The sequence below is a fragment of the Canis lupus genome, chromosome 6 (assembly GCF_048164855.1).
Source record: "Canis lupus baileyi chromosome 6, mCanLup2.hap1, whole genome shotgun sequence".
In the NCBI taxonomy this organism is placed as follows: Eukaryota; Metazoa; Chordata; class Mammalia; order Carnivora; family Canidae; genus Canis; species Canis lupus.
The window spans coordinates 59736350-59758927 of NC_132843.1; the positions used below are offsets into that span (position 1 = coordinate 59736350).

General features: G+C 43.1%; 1 protein-coding gene across 5 annotated transcripts in view; it reads right to left on the bottom strand.

The window, feature by feature from the left end:
• SEC16B (SEC16 homolog B, endoplasmic reticulum export factor) overlaps window positions 1–20592 on the bottom strand; it is a 56407-nt gene extending 35815 nt beyond the window's left edge. Inside the window, exons 1-4 of one of the 5 annotated variants that reach the window (XM_072830747.1) lie at window positions 20474–20591; window positions 11550–11640; window positions 2557–2910; window positions 676–788 (exon numbers count right to left, since the gene is read on the bottom strand). In XM_072830747.1, coding sequence (XP_072686848.1) covers window positions 676–788; window positions 2557–2852 — 409 coding nt within the window. In that variant the 5' untranslated portion in view covers window positions 2853–2910; window positions 11550–11640; window positions 20474–20591. Of the gene's footprint in view, window positions 1–675; window positions 789–2556; window positions 2911–4770; window positions 4939–11549; window positions 11641–20473 lie in introns of those variants that run through there. The other 4 variants (XM_072830748.1, XM_072830745.1, XM_072830746.1 and 1 more) reach the window with 4 other exon arrangements.
• Window positions 20593–22578: the final 1986 nt, after the last annotated feature.

Consider the following 22578-nt stretch of genomic DNA (forward strand, 5'->3'; position numbering starts at 1 on the left):
AAATAAATAAATGGAGATGAGTTACTGGAGCACCATAGGTATAAAAACATATTTGCCAAATTGGATAAAATGAAGAAGTGAGAGCTAATGATGGAAGTCAACAGGATGCCCCTCAGTCCTCCCTGATCCAGGTAGCATGGCTCAGAACAATTGTATAACCATCGGGATCGTGTGTGTGTGTTTTCTGTGTTGAAACAGATTTCCCTTGGCTGGCAGGTCAGAAGCACCAGTAGCATATCCCTAAAGCCCTACTATTGGTAAAGGGTATAAATTCCTGTGAGTGCATATCTGCCACTGTCACGGTCGATGATGGTCAGACTCATCACACCCAATCACACCCTAGACAACTTCATTGTCAAGAATTGCCTTCACTGTTCCTTGGACAGAGACTATAATCTTGGCTATAAGGAGGAGTGGAAGAAAAAACTGTGATTGAAGTGCAAACTGTCCATAATACTGAAAACGTAATGGTAGATACAGCACTATCACTGACACGTACGAAGAAAAATGATTCCTTTCTATCTCTTCTCCTCAAGACATCTAGCAGTAGTATCTTTGCTGTGGCCTCACATGGCCAAGAAAGAAGCAAGTGAGGGGCTCTATGTCAGCCAAGCATGACTGCCAGGGTGAGGCCCTGAGCACCATCCCAAAAGCTCTTCGGAGATTATTCCGTACCTCTTTCTTCCTGTAGCTGCTGCGGGTGTCTATGGTAGTAATAATGTCCATAAGCATGTTCTTCCCTTAGGGTTGAAGAATGATAGCTTTGATATGGATCCTCAATGCCCGCCCTAAAATGCCAAAAAGAAAGCCAGCCAGTCAAGGATGGGTGTGGTAAGGTGAGAAACCAGTGGAGGACTTGACACCTTCATAAGAGACAACTGTCACCTCCGTCTAGAACCCGCTTTAAAACTACAGTTTCATTCTAGATCCTATAAACAGAAGATACAGAATCAGAGCACCGATAGGGCCATTGTTTCAGTATATGTGCTGCCGAAGCGAGCACAGGGCCTTTGTTTCAGAACAAGCCTGGGCTGTTGATAGCAACACCATAACCAGTGTCTCATTCTCCTTCCCTGTGATTCCCCTACTCCTCCAATACATCCAACAATACATGATGTTACCTTAGAAAACCCTGCCCTGATTTTTTTAAAAAGATGTTTTTATATGTTTATTTGTTTGAGAAAGCAAGAGAGAGAGTAGAGGGAAAAGAAGAAGGAGAGGGACAAGCAGACTCTGAGCTGAATGTGGAGCCCAATGCTGGGCTTGATCTCACCACCCTGAGACCATGACCTGAGATAAAATCATTTGTTCAACCAAATGAGCCACCCTGTGCCCCTACCCTAATATTATCCTAGAATACCCTCTCCTGAAATGATGTGTAGGTACCAAATATGCCATTGTAATTCCCATGCATATTATGTACAGATGGAAGTGAGATAAAGAAGTCATGTTGGACTCTCTTGAATCTGATTGCCTTTATTGCCTTTGTCCTTAACATACCTTCCTTCGAGAATTCAACAATACAAAAAGATTGGGGAGAGGAATGTCATATTAGTCTCTTTATCAATTAGTAATTCCTTAGCATCTCATAGGAACCGATGCTTTACAATAACTGTCATAATTTCAACCCTAAATCTGTAGGCAGGCAAATTATCACCCCACCTGGAAAAGCTGAAGTGGAACGTAGATGACTTCCAATATTTCATAAAATATTAAATCTTCTGCTAACAATTAGAATTCAGGAACAGGAATTCCAGATTCCCCTAGAATTACCTCAGAGACCTCTTTGTTCTGTACTTAGAGACTGCAACGTTCTATCTGCTTTCTCTGTGGTTGATTTCATTTTTTAAAATGTTCCCATGTATTCATCCAACACATTTTTTTCTGTGTGTCTATTACACCCTAAGCACTGTTGCACACCCTAAGCACTGTTGCACCACCACCAACTGGTAGTGTCTATGCTCACAACACTCAGAATTTTTTAGAGGAGGGTAGCCCTGGTGGTGCAGTGGTTTAGTGCTGCCTACAGCCTGGGGTGTGATCCTGGGGACCTGGGATCGAGTCCCATGTCGGGCTCCCTGCATGGAGCCTGCTTCTCCCTCTGCCTGTGTCTCTGCCTCTGTGTGTGTGTGTCTCTCATGAATAAATAAATAAAATCTTTTTTAAAAAAAAGACCTTTTTAGAGGAATTCCCAGGACAAACCTTTCCGTAATCTATAAATATTACCTTTTTGCCATCCCAGAGTAAGAAGGGCTCATCTACTGCCTTGAATCCACCATTCTTTCTGCCCGCTGCCCTGGCCCCAACACCCAGTCACGCTGTCATAGCCTCTTTAAGAAGCCCCACAAGGGGACAGAGAGGAGGGAAATACTATTGTTGGTCACCTCAATCCAATTTGGGAGAGGAAAGGGTTTATAACTAAGTCGATGTACTAGGGTAGAGAAGGAACTAGAAGAAAAAGAGCAAGAATAAAAGGAAAAGGAAGAAGGAAAGGAACAAGCTACAGAAGCACTTAAGTGAGGTGAGTTGGGTGAATTCCAGCTTCTAGAACCATACCTTGAATACAACTGGCTGGGATAACCACTTTTGTAATAGTCAGCCCCGGACACAAGCTGATGCCTTTCCCCAGGCCTGGACGCATAACGGGGCTGCTGGCGGTCTGTCCTGGGGTCCTGCTGTGGCAGGGGGCTCCTGTGGGGATCTTGCCACTGGTGATACCTCTCTCCATTGTGCCAAGAGTGAGGAACAGGCCAATGAATTCCGTCTCTCCGAAGCCCACGGTCTGGGTCCTTTGCTGGAGCCGTGGCCCTCCCCTGTGGCTGAGGTGGCCACTGGGGAGCCCAGAATTCCATCCCTGACCCTCAGAATTTCTCTCGTGTTTTTAGTGAGTTGTGTAGCTATTTTATCTTCCTGCAGACAAAAAAAAAAAAGAAAAAAAATCACCATTTTAGGCCTATCTCCAAACATGATGATTGATTAGTTCTTGTGAAAAAAAAAGTACCTACGGTCCTCAAAATCTTTTATCTAAAACAACACACAGGCACTGTTAATAGAGCTATCTGGGGGAAAATGTCAAGCAGACACATGAAGTAAATAACAGGCTAGACAATTATATTGATGTTGCTCTAAAAATTAAAAAGTATATTTGAAGCAACAATAGATGTGAGAGGCAGGGGAGACACAGAACAATCAGATATAAAGCTCCAAAACACTATCGAAGAATTGCAATTAAATACGTGTTCGTTCATTTATCCCACCAGCAATTATTCACTCAACAATTACTGTGGAGGCGCTCTGCTGTCAGAGAAATAGGTGAGCTTAGAGCTATGCCAGAGTTTAAATCCTAACTCTGTCACTTATTAGCTAGTTAATTTTTTCAAGCCTAAATTTCCCTGAGAAACAGAACAGGGATGATAAGGACAAGTTTGCAGGATTACAGTCAGAGTCAGTGATAACTTGCAAAAAAAAAAAGTGCCCAATACACTGCCTGGTATATAGTAATTGCTCAATTTAATGGCAGTTAGTATTATCAGAGACAAGATCAGGGCAGTATGAATGGATGAAGACATTTCCTAAACAAAAAGAAGTTTAAATTGACCTTGAGAGACATCTTTTCTGAATCCTTAAATTATCCTCTTAGAAGAATGAGGCCCTATTATATGGCTATGCCTGCCCATCTTCCAAGGGGGTCAAGTTTGGGATTGTTCTCACAACAAACTAGACAGCCATGCCTCAGTAATCTTCCTGGCTAGAAATTTTAAAATCTGGAAGTCTCTCCCAGTGTCAAATTTATTTTCCCCTCTTATTCTTCAACATGAGAAATGCCTCTGAAGACATGATGCCCTCCAAGTTCCTCTGCCCTGTATCACAGAGGAGCACCTGCATCCAGCTGCCTCCAAAGAGAAAGCACACGTCAGACCTTACTGGTGACTTTGGGATTCTCTAATGTCAGGAGAAATATATTAGCTCAGTCAGACCCCATGTTTTTTCTCCTTTGGGAACTGTTTTAGGTTGAAAGATTTTGATAAAATACGGTTAACTTGCTCCCACTCCAGAAACTCCCAGCCTAATATAAAAAAAAACAAAATTATATCAGAACAAAAGGTCAAAGGGTATATGTTGAAATCAAGATACCACTCTGCTTGAATGCCATGGATCCAGGGTCCACAGCTATGAGCCAAGAGCTGTAAGCAGAACATACGAGAAGAGCAAGGCGCAGAAGTACCTTCCACCTCAAGATCAATTACAGCCCCCAAAAATTCGTACCTTCCTTCCTGTGTCAGCCCCCTCCCTTGAAAACAGTCAGGTACAATGAAAGCCTTTTCCAGCAAATCCCAGCAAAAGCCAAATGCTCCAACACAGTGAAGGGTGACATCGGTCTTTCCTGAAGGTCCACAAAACTCCTACCTTTCAGATGCAAGAAAGTTCAACAAGAAGAAAGCCTCTTTTGCCTTGTCCCCAGATGTTTTCACTAGACAGCCCTCCTTCAACCACAAAGACACAATACCCTATCTCTCCACTGAAATCACATTATTCTGTCGCTCACATATCAACTCCCATAGGTTAGACCTCAGGTTATAATTAAGGACACCAAATGTAAAGCACCCAAGATTCTCAAAGGGGAGGCATCACATCTACAGCAACAAGCCACACTTTCGCATTCATTTAAGTGACCCTCCCCAGCCCAGCAAGGGTGAAATTGCCTTTCCTAATGTGACAGTACAGCACAGCCAAGAGAAAGAAAGCAAGGGAGATAGCGTCCCCCCACACCTGCTCGGTGGCTTCCCACCTTCTTTCAGCACAGCTTCCTTCCGAGACTGTCTCTCTCCTCTTTAGAGAATGTCAAAGTCCATGTGCCACATCTACCAAGACCTACCCGGCCTTCAGACCTACAGCCAGTTAGTTACCTGTTCAACTGCCCAGCCTCCATGGAGCTGATTCACTAGGGCAAAGTCCAGCCCAACTACCTCCGTCTGGGACAGGCCTGACTTAGCGAATTTGCTCAGAACCTGCTGGAGGCTTGTGCTTCTATTTGCCTGGTCACTGACTGAGCCCGGTTTGCTTGTATCCAAATCCCAGAGCAAACAAGGAAAAAGACAGCAAGAGGAGGAAATCCAGAAAGCCTGAGGCGGCCTGGCCTCTGGGGTGTTGACTCAGGGCTCTGTCACTGCTGGCTCTAATGCTCACCCTCTAAAGGAGGAATAAGAGGGGTGCCTAGGTGGCTCAGTCAGTTAAATGTCTGCCTTCGGCTCAGGTCATAACCTCAACAGTCCTGGGATCGAGCCCCACATCAGGCTTCCCGCTCCTTTGGGAGTCTGCTTCTCCCTGTCCCTCTCTCTTCCCCTCCCCCACACGATCTCTCTCTCTCTCTCTCTCTCTCTCTCTCTCTCTCTCAAATAAATAAAATATTTTTAAAAAAATAAAAGAAGGGGCAGCCCTGGTGGCGCAGCAGTTTAGCGCTGCCTGCAGTCCGGGGTTTGATCCTGAGGACCCTGGATCAAGTCCCACGTCGGGCTCCCTGCATGGAGCCTGCTTCTCCCTCTGCCTGTGCCTCTGCCTCTCTCTCTCTCTGTGTCTCTATGAATAAATAAATAAAATCTTTAAAATAAATAAAAGAGGAAGACTAATACTTAGCTTCTTTTTTTTTATAAATTTTTATTTATTTATGATAGTCACACAGAGAGAGGGAGAGAGAGGCAGAGACACAGGCAGAGGGAGAAGCAGGCTCCATGCACCGGGAACCCAACGTGGGATTCGATCCCGGGTCTCCAGGATCGCACCCTGGGCCAAAGGCAGGCGCCAAACCACTGCACCACCCAGGGATCCCTAATACTTAGCTTCTGAGAGTCACTATGAGGATTAGATGTTGGTAAAGTGGCACATGATCTAGAAATATATATGCTCTATAAATAAGTATGATCCTTCCCTTTCAAAAAAGATGAGCTAATTCCACTGGTGGAGGCAGGCAAGCACTCACTGGTGGGTAGTAAACACCTGGTTTGTCTGGTTTGGGGTTTTCTCATTCATATTTTTCTTTGCTGGGGTTCTAGTTGTGGATCAATTGTAGCAACAGACGGAAGGCAAATTTAATGGCCAATACTGAACTGAAGGCACTGAGAAGTTTTCTATTACAAAAAGAAAATCATTGTTCACATTTAAGAAATACATTTCTTCAGGCAAACATAGAGAAGCTTATGTCCACTTTTGAATTACTATTTTAAAATTCAGCAAATCATCATGTTATATACCTTAAGTTTATATAACGTTATATTTCAACTATAGCTCAATAAAGTTCTGGAGTTGGGGGGATAAAATTCAGAGTTTGCTCTAAAAGGGCGCAAATCACTTATTTCTTTCAACAAACATTAATGAGGGCCTCTTAAGTGTCAGGGCTTGAGACATATAACTATGAAAGACACAGTCCTTGACTTCAAAGAGAGGAGCAAATTAACCTCTCATGTTGTTACTACTTGTTCCAGAGAAGACTGCATTAGGTGGGTCTAATGGTCAGAGAAGGTAATGTACCTAAACTATAAGATTTTGTCTCAGACCCTCTACAGACTCCTGGGGCCTGACAGCTGGGTGTAGAATTCTCTGACCGAGGTAATGGTTTCTTCCCCCTCGTGGTAAGCCATTGGCTGCACTGCTATTTTTAATCCTCCTGAGAAGAGGCAGTAGAAGGAGACACACATTACAGCAGGAATCAGAAGAGGGTTGATTATGACAGACCCAGTGGATCACAATAACATTCGTGAAAACCTGACGTAACTCTTGTGGCTTATGACATGATGCCAGTCTTGCCTAAACACCAGCTAGCTACATTACTGGAATGTTAACTCTGGAAGGGACCTTGAGGTTATTTTAGTGACTTCACTTAACTAATGATAAAACTAATATCCCAAGGAATGAACTGATTTACCTAAGACCACAAGACTAACTGGAAGCTCCGTCAGGACTACAGTGGTATGCTGGAGTTACCTTGCACCGAGCTCTCAAGAGCTGGTTCTTAGGCATTCAGGAACTGTGTGCCAGTAGTTAAACCATCAGTAATCTGGAATCCACCATGGTGGGAGGATTTACACAGAGACTCTCAAATGCTACAAAGCAAGGAGATGGTGGTTGATTTCAAAGGGCCATGTTAGCAGCATAGTGAGGACAACCCCAAAGTCCTCCTTCCTGATTCAGTGTGCTTTCAACTACAGAATTACCATTCTGTTCCTAGCTTTCATTGCACATTTCTGGTTTAAACATCTAGCCCAGTTATTCCAAATGCTCCTTTTGTGACATCCCCAAGCATGTCTAATTATCTCAAGAGTTATTATGAAACTCTTCAAATGCTCACCAACCAAAATTAATTTTAATTAGCTTTAATTATTTTCTATCAACATATGGCATACAACAGTTATATGGGTCATGGAATGAAATAGATCGTGGTGGGATCTCACTGGTGCAAAGGTTTGGGATTTATCGATCTCTGCCTTCCCCGGCCCCACATACCTAAAGTTACTAAATCTTTCAACCTAGCAGCTCAATTTCTCCTGGTTTCTAGCCAAATCTGTCCAACTTGACAGAATACATTAGCAACTCATCCCCACCAGGAAGTGGGATAAAATTAGTCCTGTCACCCCAAGTCCTGGTGGCAATACCCTTGCATGATCCCATAGGCTTTCTCATGCTGGAACGGCTACAGTCTTCACATTACCCCCTTCCCCAGGTGTCTGTCCTCGTGCCTGATTCCTGCTCTTCCTTCCAACTATCCACTGGAATTGGAGCCTGGGCTACTTGCTAATTTATGTGAATTTCCTTTCCTAATCTCTGTTCCCCGTCCAAATGCCAGGCCACTGATAGAAGTCCTGCCTCACATGGGTATAAGTACCCTGGTTTGACATCTGTCTAATGTAAGTATCATCAGTGCTAATAATGTAGTTAATTTCTCCCCACCGGACTAATGCTGAAGGATGCTGAAGGATGAACAACCACCTAGATCCAGGTCAGATTTGCCATGAAGCTGTGAGCACTATGATTTAGTGACTGCTTACTCTTGCAAGGGACAGCCCAGTGGCTAAGACATACCCCAGGCTTGACCCCATTCCTTTACTAAAAGTAAAAATTTAGAAAACAGACTGAGAGGCCCTATGTCAATATGTTAATAGTAATTATTTGTCAGGATCACAGGATTATGGATATTTTATTTCTCTCTTCTTCCTTGTCCATATTTCCTAACTTTCCTACCATTAACATGTTATTTTTAAAGAAAAAAATCAACTAACATTATTTTTAACCAATACTCTATCCAAATGTGTCATTGTCATGTCAGCAAAAATTATGTACCCATATGCAACAATTATGCTAAAATGGGATAGTAACTCTCTAAAGTGTCCAAGATTGGTTAACCATGCTCAGTCTACTCTTCTGGAAAGAAGATTACAGAAGTCATTCATTCACTAAACAAATGTTTATTAAACATTCACTACAGGGGCACCTTGGGTGGCTTAGTCTGTTAAACATCTGCCTTCAGCTCAGGTCATAATCCTGGGGTCCTGAGATCCCCCAAATTAGGCTCCCTGCTCAGTGGGGAGCCTGCTTCTTCCTCTCTCTCTCTCTGCCTGCTGCTCAGCCTGCTTGTGCTCTCTCTCTGTCAAGCAAATAAATAAAATCTTCAAAAAATAAATAAACATCTACTATATGCTCAGTTTTGTCACATGCATGGGAGATAAAGATAAATAACATATAATCATGCTGTATAGAATCTTTCATTCCAGTGGAGCAGTAGACATTCAAACATGGAGGAGAGGGGAGAAATAAAATATACATACAGAGACTCTGTGTGTGTGTGTGTGTGTATCATATATACACATATATGTATTTATGTTTATAAAATAGAATCGATATGAAATGATACTCTGTTAAATGTAGAAAATGAAGAAAGAGAAGTGGAGGACATTCCAAGCTTCCAGGCTGTAGAGAGGGGACCACTCTGCCTTTTTTGAGGAAATAATGATCTTGGAAGAGGAGCCAGTTTGGTGGGGAGACAATGCCTTCTGTGTTTGACTTGCTAACTAAGGGGCCTGTCGGCAAAGGTAAGAAGGTCAGGAAGTAGTAGACATTGAGAGTCTAGAGCTCAAGACAGGGGTCTGAGGAGGGAGGCAGGGTGATTGAAGCCACAGGCATGGGTAGTATTGCCTTAAAAATGCTGGGAATTAGAAGACAGGTCCTTGGAAGGAGCTCTGAGGCATTCCAACATCTTAGAGCTGGATACAGAAGAGGAGGCCATGAAGGAGAATAAGGAGGCGCTGGAAAGGTGGGCGGAGAGCCAGGGCTGGATGGTGTCCTAGGAGCCAGGTGAGGTGATGGCTTCAAACACAGGAGAGTTGTCAACAAGGCCAAACTTCAGGGAAATGTTGAGAAAGGCAACAAGTGGAAATGTTCTCCACATTAGTGAATTTAACAACCATGAAATTTGGTGATCATAACACGAACAGTTTCAATAGAACTATGGCCAAGGGAGTGAGGATTTTGACACAGAAGTCACTTATGCAGAGAATGGAAAGGAAAAGGAGACTGCCGGGAGAATCCCTCCAGCTAGAAGCCCAGATGTGAAGAACAGGGGCAATCGCTGGGGCTGCCACAGGGCCCTCGGCTTGGAAGAACCGGGTCAGTGCAGACAAGACAAAAGAGAGTTACATGCTGATTCCCGTGGAGATACAGAAAAGAAGCACAGTTCCTGAAGGCACAGATCCCCAAAGAGCCTGGTTAAATGGGATCTGGAGTAGAGGAGCACAAAGTGAACCTAGCTAAGAGGAGGAACCCCTCTTCCTTGAGAAAGGGGTAGGGAGGGGGAGATGGGCACAGATGGGGACACACTTATGCATAAAGGCACCAGCTATGGAGAATCCTCTATTGAACAGACTGCCACGTTCCACTGGCTAGAGAGCAGGGATTATTTGGTAAGAGTCTTGACTCCTATGTGGAAGGTGGGAGTGGGCTTTCACAGGCATGGGTGCTCAGAGGAAAAAGTGGGCTGGAAATGCAGCTGTTCCTGGACACCTAGATGAGCTTGAAGCTCCACAGGTGCCCTAACCAGCTGTACTTTCTTCCATGGGGCATTTGCAGTGCTCAGCACCGTGCCTGACACATGACACAGTCTCGGTAAAGATTTTTCTTACAGATGAGTGGATACCTTAAGTTGACAGCGTTCGATTCTAACCAGTAGTTTTCACATCCTGAGCATAGAACCAAGCATTGAGGTGGAGTTTCTAGAGAAAGGAAAAGAGAATGTTGGAGCAGTAAGTTCAAGGGACTGGCCAGAGAGTGGTTAAAGGGCATGTGGGACATAGATGAGACAGAAACAGGTGCAAATTATCTGCACACCTTGTTAAGCTGAGGTCTCTGCATATACTTAAGAGACACGCTCCAATGGGATGATGGGGGAAAAAAGAATATTAAATCACAATTAAAAAGAAAAAAAACACCTCCTAGTCACAGTGGGAATGAACGGATGACGCCCACACCTGCATTTCCAACCATATCTGAGACTCTGAGACATTGAGCCTCTTTTCGTCAGCAAGAATCTCCTGTCTCAGAACATGAGAGACTCCTAACTCTGGGAAACGAACGAGGGGTGGTGGAAGGGGAGGTGGGCGGGGGGTGGGGGTGAATGGGTGACGGGCACTGAGGGGGGCACTTGACGGGATGAGCACTGGGTGTTATGCTATATGTTGGCAAATTGAACTCCAATAAAAAAATAATAATAAATAAAGAATCTTCTGTCTTTGTTTCTGAGCATAAGTCAGGGGGTGAAGGTTTAGTGCAGAGCAGCCTCTGGACTCCAGCAAAGCCACCACTTGGAGTCAGCCTTGGAGATATGGGGCTCGTGGCCTCGGCCAGTCGCTGGCTGCCAAGGCTATGACCCCTTCCTTCAGGTAAGTCGGGCGTCGGGCAAGATGCGGAGCAGCGTGTGCCAGTCAGAAGTACCAGTTATCAGGAAGTTCGTGTGCCAGGAAAACATGGTCTGAGGCCCAGAGACAATTAGACTGGCACAGACACCATAAGCCACCCTGCCAATCCGGGGACTGTTGCTCTCACCACAGCCTTAGAAGTGAAGGTTAGGGCACAAAGCAGATTTCCTACAGGGCCAAAGAACACTGTGTATGAACACTTTGAAATGCCACCTACCTGGCTGCCTGCAAACCTGCCCGTCCTGCATCCGCCTCTGCTGCCAAGAGCTAAGAAGTACATCACTCAAGAAAAAAAAAAAAGACTCCATTCTTCCTTATCAGCCCTGGGCTGGCAGAGGTGACCCACCTTCCCCTCACCTTACCCCCCTGCATTTTATCAATGCCCCCAAACCAGGATGAATGGGTGGCAGATGGATGCTGCTGTGACTTCTGACCTCACATCAAGTGCCAACAGGCAGGTGTGACTCACGCGCCACTAAACAAAACAAAGGGCTGTAATATCCTCAGAGCATCCTCTGAGCCAGCAAAGCTAATAGGACATAAATTCCCTAGAGGAGCAGGACAACTTATTTGACCCCAAAATAAGCCTACCTGGGAGTGAATCTCAGCTCCAGCTTCACTATCTGCTGGCTGCATGAACTCGGCAAGTTCTATGTTCTATTCTATGTCTCCTTTTCATCATCTGTAAGATGGAGATGATAATAGAAGTGACCTCACAGAGTTAATATAAGGGTATATAATTAGATAAGTACTTCCAAAGTGTTTGGCATATAGTAAATGCTCAATAAATGTTAACTGTTTCCCTGGAAACGCTAATACAGTGCCTAAGAACAGTTCTTCGCAACTCATCAGTAAGGGATTAACTGAGTATCCATTACTGCTGGGAAATCCACAGGCTCTTCATCCAGTGCTCCCCACTGAGCCAGGAGATCAAGGGAAAATAGAGAAATTATGTCAAATGCCACATAGGACAAAAAGAATGGATTGAGGTGAGATCATCAGAATTAGAAACTTTGATAAAGTACAGCCCTGTGCTTGTCACACCAAAGTACTTGCAGCCCCAGGGACAATGGAGGATGCCACAGGATAAGCACCAGCTTTTTTGTATATGCAATCTTAAAATGTATTTTAATTTTAGACACTAATATTGTATGATTGAATATTAAGGACTAAAATTCAAATTTGTATTAATTTTTACTATGAAGCATGAGACTTCAAAGAAATTTCATACTTGAAATGGGACAAATAGACACACACACACTCACATAGTCACACGCATGTACCCTGCACCCCCCAGATCACCCCTACCATTTGCTGGAAATGTTGAAGAGACTCATTCTGAACAAGAGCAGACGTTCAGACACATAACTGATGAGCTGGAAAGAAATCTCTAGAAAGCATCCATCCCTGCAAGTGAAGCAGTATCTAAGCCAAGGAGACTTAGGCCAAGTCCTCGCTTGCATTCAGCTCTTTGCATTTACAGACCTGTGCCATTCCGAACTCTCCTGCTGGCTTCAGATTCTCTATTACATAAGACTCTGTAGGGACCCAGGAGCTCAGCAACTCTCTCTCTGTTTACCTGGGGTAGGAAGTGTTGGCTGTCCAGTGAAGGTGAATCCTCAGGCTCCTCACAAAAAGACATCCCAATATTTTAGAGCCAACAAAAAACCCTGATGTATAACACACATGTGTGACTCAAACTCTCGAACTCTTTGAATAGGGGAAAGCAGTCATCATGGCATTCAGCAGCCTTCTCCTCCCCAGACTACATAGCCCCAGTCCTGTTGATACTTCCTTATAAAATTTCCTTCCCTCAATCATTTTGAGCAGCAAAGGCCCAGGGAAAAGAAAATAGGAACTGAAATTTGTATTTAGTTTTAATTATGCCATTTCCCATGCCATGTGCCTTGGCAGGGGCGGGGGAGTATATATGAATCATTTAATATCTAGAAGACCTCCTCATCTTTAAAGTGAAGTCTAGAAATTACCTCACAGGACTGTAATGTGGGTGAAATGAAATGATACACAGACAGACACCAGACACCAAAGTGCCTGTTAAATGGGGAAGTGGGTTTTTATTTTTTTTTAGTATTTTTATTTATTTATTCATGAGAGACAGAGTGAGAGAGAGGCAGAGGGAGAAGCAGGCTCCATGCAGGGAGCCCGACGTGGGACTTGATCCTGGGACTCTAGGATCAGGCCTGAGCCAAAGGCAGGCACCAAACCGCTGAGCCACCCAGGCATCCCGGAAGTGGGTTTTTAAAAAACCCACTTTGCCTTTCCTCTTTTAGGTTCCTTAGATTCTGTTAAAGGTGTGACAAGCCAAACTCATGAGTATGGTACAGAACAGCAGTGAAGAGTTCAGGCTTGGCGGTCAGAATTGGATCTAAGCCCCAGTACCACCATGACTAGCCGGGAGACTTCAAGCCAGTTGCTTAACCTCTCAGGAAGAGGGTTCTTATTTGTTAAATGACTGTATAATAATGGATATCCTCACAAGGTTGTTGTAGGAGAAATGAGATAATGTACTGTTCATGGTATGTCATACGTGCTCGATTAATATTTGATGAGTAAATGCATGCATACTTAGGAAAATCACTTAGCACAGCACCTACACATAGCAAGTGTTTGACAAATGCTTATTGTTGACATTGTTGTTTAAAAGAGCATAGCAGGGGGATCCCTGGGTGGCGCAGCGGTTTGGCACCTGCCTTTGGCCCAGGGCGCGATCCTGGAGACCCGGGATCGAATCCCACATCGGGCTTCCGGTGCATGGAGCCTGCTTCTTCCTCTGCCTGTGTCTCTGCCTCTCTCTCTCTGTGACTATCATTAAAAAAAAAAAAAAAAAAAGCATAGCAGTAGACTTAGCTTCTGGGCTGTTCAGGGCATATGTTCTTACTGAGCTGAGCGTTCATCATTGCAGTTCCTATCTAGTGTTTAATCCTAGCTGCTCCTTATTATTGGCTTAGGATCTAATCTGAGGTTATTGGTTTCCATTTATTTTGCCATCTCTTTCATCATGGTTATCCATTACATTCAAGCTTGTCTTCCCCAGAGATGCCCATCCTTGGCTCATGGTCTTCACTACCCAGTGGCATCAGTAAAGAGTTTGTCCCTTTGGAGACAATAAAAAGCAAACCAGAAAGGGTAAGAGGTTTCAGCAAACTCACACAGTGTCATTATGTCATCAAGTGGAGGAAAATCAACCATAGGACTTCTGGTCAAAGCTTTGTTCAGAAAAGCACACTTGTTAGGAAGAGCCCTGTGGCACATTTAAGGCAAAAATGCAGTTATTTAAAAATCTATTCCATGAGAATACAATGGTTATAATCTTCAACGCAATCAGTCAGTGTAAATAGGGTCATTCAATCCAATATATATATATATATGTGTGTGTGTATATATATTCATAAAAAATAAGAACTCAAAGATTAATTTCTGTATTTTCTCCTTGTCCCATTTGTTAGTCAATAAAGGTGCACAACATTTTGCTGGTTCTCCTCCTCTGCCCACTGTTCTATGGACAGAAATAGCCTATGCTTATGCAGAGCGTCAGTAAACACACACATATTTTAGTGGCACTCATATCCCTGTTCTCTCAGTTTGGAATAAGTGACTGCAGATATAGCAAAGATCCCCAGGAGTGCTGTTCTAATGCTGAATTTAGCACATCAGGGCAATTTCCATAGAAGCCACTTACGATGCCAAAAAACAAAGTTTGAACTTCAGTTTCTGGAGGACATTGAAGGGTATGTCAACATGATGGAGAAGTTTCTTTTCTAAGCAGAGATGTCTGCAGGTATCACAAGGGAGATGGCCCAAAGTTCATTATTTTCTGGGAGGATCCCATAAACAAATGTTGGAGACTCTCAGCATGCTGAGTAAATACTTAAATGCCTTTCCCAACATTGCTTCTGTGATGTTGTTTCTGTACAAGCTTCCTGAGAACATTTCCTTTCTCACTAAAGATGCAATATTTTTTATGCCCCATGACATTGACATTATGCCACCATTACCTGGTACTGGTCCAAATGTCCCTTATTGAATGAATGATGTCATTAAGTGAAACTGGGGTATATAGCGTTACCCCAGAGTAAAAAAAAAAAAATTATTCCCATCATTCAACAAATGATATGTTAGACAAATATTAATCCAGTATCTGTTGTAATAAATTTTTTTCCTATGTAAGCTAACTCTACATAGTTTCTCTAATAAAGCAGAAAGACTAGGGGCACCTGGGTGGCTCAGTGGGTTAAGCATCTGCCTTTGGCTCAGGTTATGATCCCAGCATCCTGGGATCAAGCCCTGTGTGGTCAGGCTCCCCGCTCAGGGGGGCTTCTGCTTCCCCCTCCCTCTGCTCTTGCACTCTTGCTCTCTCTCTCTCTCTCTCTCTCTCAAATAAAAAATTAAATCTTTAAAAAAAAAAGGCAGAAAGACTACACAGAAAGAACCCCCAAAAAAAGCTCTTACTCCTACTTAATAACCAAGAAATGAGTGAGAAACTGACTTTATTAGCCTAGAAGGAAGGGAAGGAGAGCAAGAGAGAATGTGTTCCCCACAGAAGGATGGATAGGATAAGGGCTTGGGGGTAAAGTAGGGCCTGTGTATTCAGCATATCATCAGTGGGGTTTATGTGCAGGGTGGTCAGAGGTTAGAATACAAAGAGAAGTTGCTGAAGACTATGCCTGTGTCCCCCCACAATTCACATGTTCACATGTTGAAATCTAATCCCCAGTGTGGTAGTATTTGGAGATAGAGCCCTTGAGGTGATTAGGTCGCAGGATGGAGCTCTCTTGAATGGGATTAGAACTCTTTTTCTTTTTTAAGATTTTATTTTTTTGATTGAAGGAGAGGGAGAGAGCACAAGCAGGAGGAGCTGCAAGCACAGGGAAAGGGAAAAGCAGACTCTCTGCTTAGCAGAGAGCCCCACTCAAGGCTCAATCCTAGGACCCTGGGATCATGACCTGAGCTGAAGGCAGACACTTCACTGACTGAGCCACCCAGGCGCCCCGGGATTAATACTCTTATGAAAGAAGCCCCAGAGAGCTCCCTCACCCCTTTTGCCGTGTGAGGACACAGACACAAGGACACAGGTTATCTATGAACCAGGAAGCAGACCTTTACCAGACACCAAATCTGCCAGCACCTTGATCTTACACTTCCCAGCCTCCTAAACTGAGGAATAATTTTCCATTGTTTATAATCCAGCCAGTCTATGGAATTACGTCAGAGCAGCTCGGGCAGCCTCAGACAGCTGTGATAAGAGCTGAGACTGAAGGGATGTCCCAGCTGCCTCAGTCAGCCTCACAGAGCAGACTGTTGCCCCAGCTCTCCCCAACACCTGGATTGTTTGCACACACTAGGGTGAACATTGCTGTTTCTGCCCGCCCAGCATCCTATCCCCTGGCTTCTAGTAATAAATCATCAGTTTTTCTTTGATGAGCTTCCCTGCCTTCTCGTTTCTATAGCATGTATGGGACTGACCCCCTCCCTCGTTCTAAGAATCAACACAGAATTCATACCTGGACGGTAACAGTCTCACAGCTCCCTGGCCACAGTAATTCATTTGGCAGTTAGCATGTGCCCAGGGACATGTCCAAGAAGCATCCTCTTCGAACTGATGCTTGGATGACTGAGAAAGAAGTGTGTTTCCCATTGAGTTGACTGAGATAATAGAATACCAACCTGGAGCTGCAGGCAGCCATCTGTCCACAATTCGTTCATTCAACAACAGTTATTGAATAACAATTATGTGCCTCATGCTGTTGTAGGCATTTGGGATACAGAAATAAGACGTAATTCTGTTTCTTAGATTTTCACCACCAACCGGAAAGGCAAATAAAGTAAATTAACCACTTTAATAAAATGTGATAAATGTTACAAATATTAATATATAATCTGAGGACAGCCAGATAAGGCTTCCCGAGGTAGAGATGCTCACTGAACCTTGTTGGATAATCAGCACTTGACAGGGTGAACTGGGACATGGGGATGGTTCCAGAAGAGGAATTCGCAAGTACAAAGGCACAGAGGGAATGTTCAGCTGGGCAAGCCCTGGTGGCCTACCATATTCAATCAGACTAGAGGGTAATTAATACCCATTCAGGGGAATGGGAGAGAGGAGTCCATATGGCCAAGCTGGGAATGAATCATGAAGATCTGGAATTTTTGCTTAATACCATGAGGAGCATTTTTTTTTTTAATCCCACAAGTTGCCATGTAAAGAATGGTCTGGGGAGTGTCAGACTGAAGGCAGTATGAGCCTTCAAAAGCAGTTGCCAACACCTTCCTTGTTAAGGTCAATGCAAGCCAAACTAAAGTGCTGGCGGAAAGGCAGATATGAGCAGGCAATAGGCATCAGATTCAAGAGAGAACAAGGAAGCAAAATAAAGGAGATTTAGAGGGTAATTGGATTTACACAGCTCTGGACTGGTCATGTCCCTGATCAAGACTGAACTGTATTTGACTAGAAGAAGCAGGTGTTGTGTGGAAAGGAAAGTTCAGGTGGCCACAGTAAGTTGAATTGCCAGCAGGACGATGTACCAGAGATGTCTCAGGCAGTGAATTAGTCGGGAGCTCCTGAGGGAAGCCTGCAGGAACTCAAATTGGTGGTGGGTGGGATTTATTTGTTTATGCGTTGCTTCTTTCCTGAAGATTTCTATGTGCTTTGATTGAGGTGTTATCAGCACACAAGTCATAATTAAAATTATGGATGTGGATGAGATTGTCAAAGAAGAGCACAGACTTTAAAATTTTTTAAAAATAATAATAGCTTAAGGTAAAAGTCAGAGAAAGACAAGTTCATGAGGATTGAGAAGGCGTAAGTTAGAACAGCATCAAGAATGTCAAGAAAAGAGGAATTTAAGAACCAGAACAAGTAAACATAGGGGAAGAGAAGGAAAAATAAAATAAGATAAAAACAGAGAGGGAGAGGCACCTGTATGGCTCAGTGGTTGAGCATCTACCTTTGGCTCACGTCATGATACCCAGGTCCTGGGATTGAGTTCCGCATCAGGCTTCCCATACGTCTCCCTCTGCCTATGTCTCTGCCTCTCTCTGTGTCTCTCATGAATAAATAAATAAAATCATTTTTAAAAACAAAACAAAACAGAGAGGGAGGCAAACCATGAGAGACACTTAACCATAGAGAATAAACTGAGGGTTACTGGAGGGGAGGCAGGGGGTTGAAAGGCTAAATGGTGGATGGGCATTAAGGGCATATGTTATCATGAGCACTGGGTGTTATAGGTAAGTGATGAATCACTAAATTCTACTCCTGAAACTAATACTACAAGATATGTTAACGAACTTGAATTTAAATGAAATCTTGGAAGAAAAAAATAAAAGAAAGTCAAGAAAGGAGAGTGTGTCAAGAAAGAAGAAGAGGTAAAGAGAAAAAATATAGTAAGAGACCAAGTTATGTAAGAACTTGAAAGCATCCCCTGGATTCCATAGAGTTGGTGAAATGGGTCTCAAAAGGGATAGGACATAAGGAGAATCCATGAAGGGTTTTCATTGGCTGATTGGTTGGTTGGTTGGTTGGTTGGTTGGTTGGTTGGTTGACTGATATAAATGGCAGACACTACAGTGGAAATCCAGTTAGAGGAGAGACAGAAGAGATGGGGTAAAAAAGGGAATGAATGACTGATGGACATGGTCCCCCAGGACAAGGGGTATGGAGCTCATAGCCTAAGAGAAGGGATTACTGAGGGGTCAGGAAGTACATTTATGCCATTCAGAAGGGAGAGGGCAGCATGGATGCTTGAGTGTCCATGTGGATAATTTTGTGAGCTAGGCTAAGCAAGGCTGATGGAAAAAAATGCATACTAATTATATAAAAGGAATTGATTTTATCCGTCATTCTATTAAAAAGTATGTCAATGAAACTCCCACAATTTTTAAAGCCAAAAATTAATGAGCATGATAAGTTTCTTGCACACACTAGGATGAGAGGATGCAGCACTCAGTCACAAATGATGGGTATTTCTATTTTCTCTTTCTTCTTCTTCTTTTTAATGGTTATTTTCTATTCTATTTGAAGCCACACCCTGGCTTATTTTTTACTCAGTTTAATTTCTTTCAAGCTGCAGCCTGAGAGTCACACCTATCTCAAGCAATTTTCATTTTCCTTAGTGTCTGACTTCTGTATCTTGTCCCTTGAAAACTTAGCAGCAGTTGGAAAGGTACTTGTTCTAATCAATAACCATTTGAAAATAGACACTCAAGATATTTAAGATGAGTCTGTATGCAATTGCTACCTTTAGGACCTCTGTCTTGGAAGCAACCTTTTCTCCTACCAACATCATACTGTCCTTCAAGTTTCTGTTACAGAAAATCACAATCTGATGAAGACCAGTTGGTGATATGTGAGGTATGTTTCATAAAGAAAGTAACCCCCCCTCTGCCCCTGCCATACTGCCCCATTCCCAAATGGGATATGGAACAAATTCAAGGCCGTGTGAAAATCTGTTCAGTAAGGGAAAAACTCACACTGGGTGAGGAATCAATTACTGAAGTGGCTATCCTTTCCAACCCATTCATTTTCTAGCACGTAAACCAAAGTGCCCAGAGTGCCGTCTGGTTCATTGGGATCAAGGCCAGGACCCGATTCCAGGTCTCCTGACTCCCCACCCCACTGTTCATTCATCCTTTCATAACATCTGCTTCTCCTGCTGGGCAGCAAACTCCACGGGGCCAGGAACCTCTTCCATATTATTCACTTAGATAGCCCAGCATAGAGGTGACAAGCAAAAATATCTGTTGGTTAGTTAACCACACTCAGGGTGGACCACTACTGGTCATTCATGAGGTGTCACACAGAGCTAAACATCAGAGTAAAATGTCTCAACAGAAAGAAAGAGAAATCACCAACCCATAAACACATGGTTTATGAACTCGGAAACACCAGAGACTCCGGACATGCCTTCCAGGGTGGAAGCCTTGGGAACAGGGGCTGTAGAGCCACCTCTGGCTAAAGGATCCATGCCAGGGTTTCATTTGTCATTGGGTTGGCAGACACCACACCCCAAGTCAGAGCTTGAGAACACAGAAGTTTCCATGTTGCCTCCACGTCGGCTTTAACTAACCTGAATCCTCCTTAAAATATTTAAGAGGTTCTCTCCTCTCCCCCAGACACTGTAACTGCTGAGGCTCTTTTCATCTTCCCATAATCAAACCTGCCTAAAATTGTTATGTAAGTTGAAATCCCATGGTCCTTTTTGCACATTAGCAACACATGCCATCCCACGGGGGACAGCCCCCACGGCAGTATGCAGGCACTTTAAGGGGTGGGAACGTGGCATCAGCCACAGCTGAAGTTTGTTTTGTAAAACAAGACCCTGTGAGATTCTTCATTTTGCTGAAAAACCATGTGTCAGTTTGATGCCTTTCTACTCTGGTTGAGACCAAATGTTTCTCACCGAATCTGCTAGAAGAGTCTCTGGTGGGAATTGTATTCCCCTTTAGCATTCTTCAGTTTGACTTTGGTTTGGTTAATGGTGAAAATAAGTACTTACATCTCTTGCCCCTAACTCAGGAGCTGCTGCTGCTTCTGCTGCTGCTGCTATATCCCATCATGACTGCTGTTACTCACAGCTGGCAGACACTGTAAACCGTGATGCCACGTCAGCCGCCCAGAACCGTTCTGCCTGAGCAGCAGTTTCCCAACGGAACGATTCTCTGTGTGGATCCTGAGGCTGGAAACATGATCTGACCACCATAATGAGAAGGTCTTAATAAAAGAAGCCACTACTTCAGATTAGAGAGAGAAACCACACATACTCCTTTGTGTGTCTGATTATCAGGTTGACTGTATAAACAATCATGACAGCAAGTTAACAACTGACCAAAGAAGTCAGGGTTAGAAAGTGAAAGGGTAAGATTTAGAGACTTTGAATCCGTATGATAGATCTTAGTTCATTAAGAAATCATGAGCTTGGAGTGAGATGAGTTTCATTTCAAAAAAGTAAATTTAAAAAAAAAAAAAGTAAATTTCATTTCCAAAAAAATGAGAAAGTGAATGCTCACGAATAGGCAACTGCTTTGCTAGGAGACATTTATGTCATGGAATATTTGAATATCTAGTAAAAAATAATACATTAAGAGTTGTAGCAGTTCACTTGGAGGGGTTTCTATGGCATACTAACCAAGCCAAAATATATATATATTTAATATATAATATTTAATATATTAATATTTAATATATATAATATGGGATAATATATTCCCTTTCATCGAAGAGATTTTGTAATAACCCCAAATGGGATAATATTATATATATAATATATAAATAATTATATGAGTATGTATCTACATAGACAAAAGTACAAAAGATACATATCAGGCAGTTAAAATACTTCCTCTGATTGAGGGAGAGAATGGGTAAGGGCAATGAATAAGGGCCACAAGTAACTTTTTTAAAGACTTCATGATAAGCAGCCTTGCTTATGTCACTCCTGTAAAACTATCTGTATGTGAATGATGTGTGTGCTTAAGGAGAAGTACATGTTAAGTTTAAAAAGTGTTCATTAGATGTCTTCAGGTGCTGGAATGCCCTCTGGCTTTAATTTCAATCTTCATCATTTTATGTATACTTCAATTTTTAAAAGATTTTATTTATTTATTTATTTGAGACAGAGAGAGAGAGCACACAAAGCGGGAGGAGGAGTGGAGGGAGAAGCAGGCTCCCCAATGAGCAGGGAGCCTGACTCGAGGCTGAATCCCAGGACTCCAGGATCATGACCTGAGCCAAAAGCAGACGCTTAGCCCACTAAGTCACCCAGGTGCCCAATGCTTCAATTTTTTTCAAGGAAGAACTTTTCATTTTTATAATCAGAAGAAACAATAAAGCTGTTTCTGTTGTATAAAAACAAATAGTATCTTGCCTGAACTATTATGAGGCTGAACTATTCAGCCCCTGTGCTGAATCTTAAATGGACTTGGGTTTTTATTTTCTCTGTGTGTCCCCCAAACACTCAAGAATTCTAAAGATATTCTTGTGCTTCTCTGGAACAGACAAGCCATGCCAAACAGAAATATAAAACACCTTTCTAACCCAGACCTCACACAGCCCTCCTCTCTTTGAGGTTGATGTCAGAGGTGGTGGCTCACTTCCTCACCCTTCTGTGATGTGTAGTGCAGAGGGAATTTCCAGAGCGCACGCACAGAGATATTGCCGAGAGTGCTGTGATCCATACTCTCAGGTGATGTGCATAGGGGTGGCCAGAAATCACTTAGGAACATGCCAGGAGAGAAAAAGAAAGAAGCTGGAATTGACCAACCAATCCCCACATTTCAGTAACAGAGCCAGAAAGTGGGAAAGGAGCATTTATTGATCAGTGACCAAGTAACCAACATATTTTACATAATTAAAACATGGAAAAGGTCGTGATGCATTCACTGTCCACCTTTTCTGAATTAAAATGAAGTGAGAATATATGAATATATTTAGATATTAAATTATCTTAATTATGTAAACAATAACACAGAGGTTTTTTTAACTGGAGAAATCATAGAAAATTCAAGATGTCCCATCACCACAAGGGCTGTGTAGCAAGTAGATATATGGATGAATCAGAAGGCATATATTGTTTGTGTTTATTTATAATCCTGGAACTGGGGA